We start from the raw sequence: 6,936 nt of genomic DNA on the forward strand, positions 1-6,936 counted from the left end.
TGAGTATGCTGACAAACACCCGAGGGTGTTGGTGGTTGGAGTTCACCACTAGTCACATACAGCCCCCGGACAACCATGAACTATACCGGAATGGAGCGGTGGTAATGCTCAGAGGGAGGATCATTTAGTACTTTGTAGCCCAGAAGAAATGAACAAACAGAAAAGTGCAAGAAGTTAACTCTCAGCTCCGCGTTGCGTATTCGACATACCTCGCCCATATGTCCTCTGATGACAAAGATATGTGGATCAGGAAGAAGAGAATATGACTGTTGGGTAGAACGTAAAGAAGGGTTTTACAAATCAAAACGGGAGGTGGATCTCTTTAAACTGGCTGGGAAGTTACTCACTCGTCTAGACAAAGGACAAACCCCTTAGAGAGGGATATGTAATCAGCCCCAACGGATTAATACAATCCTGAGGGACTTCTATGAGACTGTATGCAGACTCACCAAGTAACAAGGAGGATGACAAGTCCATTTTCAGTAGTACCAAACTCACAACCCTCACCTAGGAACAGAGGGCCACCCTTAACACAGAAATCACAGAAGTAGTCAGGCAGGTCATAAAGAATGTGGGGCGGGGGAGGGGAGCACCAAGATGACTCTCCTGAAGAGTTTTAAAAGTCTATGGGGCACATTTACTTACCCGATTCACTAACCTCGTGCTCCCGAGTTCCTACATTCGTCGCTTCTGCCCCAAGATCCGCCGGAGTTCACCTGCTTCTGCCTGGTGAATGTGAGTACGTGTCTTGCGACACAAATACTTTTTTAAATTCTGCGGTTTGTCCGACTCCGTCGGGTTGTCCAACGGCCGCGCCCCCTCGATTTCTGTCGCATTCAAGCCGGCGCCACAATCCGATCGCGTGCGCCAAAAACCCGGGGCAATTTGGTGCAAAACTGTAATATTTGGGAAACCCAACAAAAAAGCGGCGTTCGGACCCTCAGTAAATGAGCCCCAATATGTCCAGATGGTCCCGATGTTATCAAAATGGTTTAACCACATATTAGACACCAGGAAATTAGGGAAAGACTCTAAAAATGGTCTTATTAAATTTATACCTAAACCTGGGACAGATGAACTTGAGCCAGGACCCATATCTTTAATCGATGTGGATTTAGTCGATCTGAGGAAGGTACTGGTGGTGCTGGACAGGGTAGACTACCACCCCAGGCCGGGAGAGAGGCCAGCTTTTGTAGCCCTAGATGCCAAAAAGGCGTTAGATAAGGTTAGATTGGAATGGCTTGGGACGGTGTTGGAAAAGATGGGAATCACAGGAAAGTTTTGTTCTTACTTGGGAGGGATTTATAACCCCAGAGCACAAATAAGTACCCCGGGCTTCCTGTTCAGCCCCTTCAAACTGCGCCATGAAATGTGACAGGGGTGCCCTCTATCCACCCTTCTTTTCGACATTGAGCCAGAACCACTTTTCAGGAAATTGGAGGACTCGAGTATTTATAAGAGCCTCAAGGTTAGAGAGAATTAAGTGAAAATTTCTCTCTTCGCGGACGATGTGATACGTTTTATGGCAGATCAGATAGCTGTGCTCACGAGAGTCTTTGCCGCTATTGCGAGGTTTGGAACTTTTAAATACTAGATGTCAGGCTTTAGGGTTAGTAAACCCCCTGGTGCACTGCAAATGATGACACAAGCCGACACCTGGGACCGGAGTCTAAGTGGCACCCGGTCTTCACCAGAGCCCGCCGTAAAGCAGGATGGTCATTGCCGCATGCTCTGCCTTGCACAGGCAGGGCAGGCGGCAATGGTGCAGAAACAGGAACGGAGCAGGAGGTCAAGGCTGGCAGCAAAGGAGCAAAGTCAGGGTCAGGTCCGGAGTCACAACAGAAGGTCAGAGCAGAAACAATTATCACGGAGGGAAGCTTTCTCGATGGCATATAGCTTAAAGATCCGGCAGGGGGAGGGTGCTGGCGACGCTGTTTACAGGGTGGGAGAGGAGGTTAGGAGCTCCGGACTGGGTTGGGCCAGGCCAAGGTATCACATTAATCTCCCATCTCACTGCAAAAATTCAAACTTGTGTTTAAGACTATCACAGCTCTGAGCTGTCAAGAGATTGTGGCCAACGAATGTTTTATTAAAGATTTGATGTTTTTTGCTGTAATGTAACTAAACTTGTTACACAGGAACTAAAACATAACTAAACATCTTACATGGGGACACTACAACAACCAAGCTTACTACATAGATACTGTACTATATATTGTTATCTGTATGTTTATACAGTGGGTGCGGAAAGTATTCACATCCCTTTACATTTTTTTACTCTTTGTTTGATTGCAGACACCCCCCCCCCCCCACTCCTGACAGAAAAAAACAGAAATATAGACCTTTTTGCTAATTTATTAAACAAGAAAAACTGAAATATCACATGGTTATAAGTATTCAGCCCCTTTACTGCAACACTCATATGTAACTCACATTCTATCCATTTCCTTCTGATCCTCCTTGAGATTGTTCTACTCCTTCATTGGAGTCCAGTTGTGTTTAATTAAAATTATTGGATTTAATTAGGAAGGACGCACACCTGTCTATATAAGAGCTCACAGCTCAGAGTGCATGTCAGAGTACATGAGAATCATGCGGTCTAAAGAACTGCCCAAGGAGCTCAAAGACAGAATTGTGGCAAGGCGCATATCTGGCCAAGGTTACAAAAGAGCACAGTGGCCTCCATAATCCTTAAATGGAAGAAGTTTGGGAAGACCACAACTCTTCCTTGATCTTTCCATCCAGCCAAACTAAGCAATCACATGGGAGAAGATCCTTGGTAAGAGAAGTAAAAAAGATCAGTGTGGCTGAGCTCCACAGAGGCAGCAGGGAGATGGAAGTCTTCTATCACTGCAGCCGCCAGCAGTCAGGGCTTTATGACATAAGAAAGCCACATACAGTGTGCAACCCCGCCATGAACCCGTATAATTCCCTTTAATGCAAATCTGCAATGTATATAAAACCCCTCTTTAATTTTATCCTCCCCTTACATTTTTTTTTCTTCAATTTTATTTATTTCCCCAAACTTACACATAATCCTACCCCTGCCCTCACACTGTGGCCACCTGTGCTCTATCCTCCTTCTGTAGCTACTGTCTTCCATCCTCCTCCTGTCCTTCAGCCTCCTCCAGTAGCCCCGTCCTCCCGCCTCTTTCTATGACCTCCTGTCCTCCAGCCTTGTTCTGTAGCCCCCTGTACTCCAGACCCTCCTGTAGCCTCCTGTCCTTCAGCCTACTCTAATAGTCCGGTCCTCCAGCCTCCTCATCCTGTGGCCTCCTGTCCTCTATCCTCCTTCTATAGCTACTGTCTTCCATCCTCCTTCTGTCCTTCAGCCTCCTACTGTAGCCCCCTGTCCTCCAGCCTCCTTCTGTGACCTCCTGTCTTCCAGTCTCCTCCCGTAGCCTCCTGTCCTCCAGCTTGTTCTGTAGCAGCCTGTACTCCAGACCCTCTGGCAGCCCCCTGTCCTTCAGCCTACTCCAATAGCCCCGTCCTCCAGCCTCCTCATCCTGTGGCCTCCTGTCCTCTATCCTCCTTCTGTAGCTATTGTCTTCCATCCTCCTCCTGTCCTCCAGCCTCCTCCTGTCCTCCAGCTTGTTCTGCAGCCCCCTGTCCTCCAGCCGTGTTCTGTAGCCCCCTGCCCTCCAGCCTCTTCCTGTAGTAACCTGTCCTCCAGACCCTCCTGTAGCCCCTGTCTTTCAGCCTACTTCATAGCCCAGTACTCCAGTCTTCTCATCCTGTGGTCCCTATCCTCCTGCCTCCTCCTCCTGTCCCCCAGCCTCCTCCTTCTGTCCCAGAGCCTCCTTGGCATCTTCCTCCTGTACCCAGTCTCCTCCTCCTGTTCGCCAGCCTCCTCCTACTGTCCTTCAGCCTCCTCCTCCTGTCCCCCAGTCTCCTCCAGCATCTCCCTATCCTACAGCCTCCTCATCCTATACCCAATCTCCTCCTCCTGTTCTTCAGCCTCCTCCTCCTGTCATCCAGCATCCTCCTCCTGTCCTCCAGCCCTTCAGCCTCCTCCTCCTGTCCCCCAGCCTCCTATCCTCGATTCCCCCATCCTATATCCTCCTCCTGTCCTTCCATCTCCTCCTCCTCCTCCATAAGCCTCCTCCTGTAGCCTGCAGCATCCCCTGTCCTCTTTCCTCCTCCTGGCCTCCAGCTCACCCTCTCCTCTATCCTCCTTCTGTCCTCCAGCCTCCTCCTATAGCCTCCAGTAGCTCCTTGTCTTCTATCCTCCTCCTCCTGGCCTCCTGCTTCCTCTTATTGTGGCCCTCTGTCCCCTGTTACTAAACAAAAACCCTGTTTCTTACCTTACCTCGTTGCCCTGCTGCAGTCACTTCTTCTCATGTGCTCCGACTGACTCTCATATGGGGGGGAAACCAGCAGAGGAACCTAGCTACCTCCTCACTTGACTCTTGCAGACATCATGTGAGGAGGTAGCAGGTGCTGATCCCACCTCCTCCTGGTTCCAAAGCTTCAGCTGTACTGGACCAGGAGGAGTCGGGACAAACTGGGGGAAGAGAGGGGAACCCGGGACACTCTCCCAGCCGGCACCCAAAAAACGGCACTGTCCCGCCGAATCTGGGACAATTGGGAGGTATGTTACCGGGGGGGGGGGAGGCAGAAAGTACATTACTGGAGGGGGCAGAGAGTACATTACTGGGGGGGCAGAGAGCAAATTACTGGGGGGGGGGGGGGGGGGGTTAGAGCAGAGAGCACATTACCAGAGGGGGCAGAGAGCACATTACTGGGAGTGTGGGGGGGGGGGCAGAGTGCACATTAATGAGGAAAGAAAGAACTTGAAAAAGTGAAAGGGATCTGAATAATTTCCATGCATGCTTTATATATATGTTTTTGAATTTTGTTTAGAAACTGCTATGTAACAGCTCCAGAGCCATCTTGGTTCTGAATGGGGAGGGGTTCTGTGACCCGGGCCCCCCTGTCCTTTCCTGGCCAGGCCCGTGGCTGCAGTCACAGAATTCCCACCCTCATGTCAGCCCCACAAAGGTGGATGGAATAACCTTGTCCTTTCTTGGTCTCTTGTTGCAGATAAAGCCCCGACATTATCAGCTATAACTGTGCGGCCGGAGAGACCCGTCTCGGGGAAGGAAGCCGTGTTTACAGTCACTATATCCGGATTCACCCCAGACATCAGAGTGAAGTGGTATAAAGACTTCAGCACATTTCCCAGAGACGCCATCACCACATCAGATCTAGAGATTGGACAGGACTTTCTATTCACCTGTTCCACCAGTCTGAGGTTCATCCCCCAGGACAGTGACCATGAGGCGTTACTCCGCTGCGAGGTGACACATACAGCCTCTAAGAAGTTCTACGAGCAGAAGTACAAGCTGCTCCTCTCAGGTAGGATCTCTGGACCTGTGCTATGAGAGGGCATAGTGTAGGTATAACTATGGTGCTCCGAGATGGACAGACTCTGCTAGATATGGCTCTAGGTGTCTCCTGTAGATCCATGGATAATGTTCTGTCTAATCGTGTGCTTTCTGTTATTAGGTGGAGCCTCAACTTCAGCAGAAGAACATCGGTCTCTCTACACACAAGACTCAGGTGAGTGATAGACATCAAGGAACAATAATTTCATATCTTTATCAGCAGGAATCTGGAGAGGAACCATAAGCTAATGGAGGTCTAGAAGCCGAGGTCATAAAGTGTATTGTCATACGATAGATTTCTCTGCTTACAAAAAGTTCTGTATTTAATAGCAAGGAAGCCTCCAGTATGACTACAATATCAGTCCCCCAACATCACAATGAAGGACGGCGATGAAGAACCTGTGGTCACAAGTCGTGAGACACCACACACTAGTAGATCCTATGACGTGATGGTGGATCACTCAGGGGCCTCAGCATCTCTGTGCTAGATCTATCATGATCATGGTCCCGTCCGGTTGTCACACAGATTTCATTTCAATACAGGAGATAGAATTTATTTGTAATGTGGACCCTACAGGGGATGTAGAATTATTAGGATAATTTATCAACTATTCATTTTTTCAGGACATGTAAAGCCTCCTCTGAAGTTACGAGGGATTCGGTGCCTGACGGAGACGCCCCGGGTGGGGGGAGAGGTCTCTCTTACGTGTTATGTCGGTGGATGTGATGCAGATAATACAGTGTTTGTCTGGAGGAAAGGAATGTTTCCTATAAATGGTAAAATACAGAACCAGAACCTGGAGGACGGATCCGGCTGCGTCTCCACAATCACCTTCATAGCACAGGAATCGGACAGAGACTGCAGAGTCACATGTGAGACGACTTATAATCTAGAGACAAGAGAGGAACATCTCGCTCTGACGCTGGAATAGAAATCTACAGGAACCAATGGGAATGAGACTCATCGAGGTCTACAGTCCTGACCCTATGGTGATGACCCATTGGTGTCTAAGGTCCTTGGGTCAGGGGCAGCTCACTTTAAAGACCAGACAATAAAAGATTTTGTTTTTTCATTTCATTTTCATTTTCTAAATGACTCGTCTTTAGAGATGAGCGAGCATACTCGTCCAGGCTTGATGCTCCTCCAGGCTTCGAGCATTAGCATACTCAAAACAGCTTGTTGCTCGGACGAGTATTTTCACCCGCTCGAGAACGAGCTTTCACTTAAGGATCATTTATTGTCAATACACCATCACAGTAATACACACATTTGCGATTGATGGCAGTCAATGCAAATATACTTCTGATAAGTTAGAACATGTATGGAAACATCTGCAATGTGTTCTTCAGTGCAGATGAGTGCAGAAAGGTGTTCTTCACTAGTATGTGAAGAACAATATGTGTGAAGAATCTTAGCAGATGTATGGAAAGATATGCAATGTGTTCTTCACACATATTGTTCTTCACATACTATTGTGAAGAACACCTTTCTGCACTCATGTTTTCTGCTAACTCGTGAAGAACACATCTCTTCATATGTGTGAAGAAT

At 48.4% G+C, this 6,936-nt stretch overlaps 1 protein-coding gene across 1 annotated transcript in view; it reads left to right on the plus strand.

The window, feature by feature from the left end:
* LOC140106908 (uncharacterized) overlaps positions 1 to 6,460 on the plus strand; it is an 82,984-nt gene extending 76,524 nt beyond the window's left edge. Inside the window, exons 10-12 of the mRNA XM_072131546.1 lie at positions 5,044 to 5,358; positions 5,509 to 5,562; positions 6,012 to 6,460. Coding sequence (XP_071987647.1) covers positions 5,044 to 5,358; positions 5,509 to 5,562; positions 6,012 to 6,319 — 677 coding nt within the window. The 3' untranslated portion in view covers positions 6,320 to 6,460. The remainder of the gene's footprint in view (positions 1 to 5,043; positions 5,359 to 5,508; positions 5,563 to 6,011) is intronic.
* The last annotated feature ends 476 nt before the right edge of the window (positions 6,461 to 6,936 follow it).

This window comes from Engystomops pustulosus, unplaced genomic scaffold (genome assembly GCF_040894005.1).
Source record: "Engystomops pustulosus unplaced genomic scaffold, aEngPut4.maternal MAT_SCAFFOLD_87, whole genome shotgun sequence".
Taxonomy (NCBI): Eukaryota; Metazoa; Chordata; class Amphibia; order Anura; family Leptodactylidae; genus Engystomops; species Engystomops pustulosus.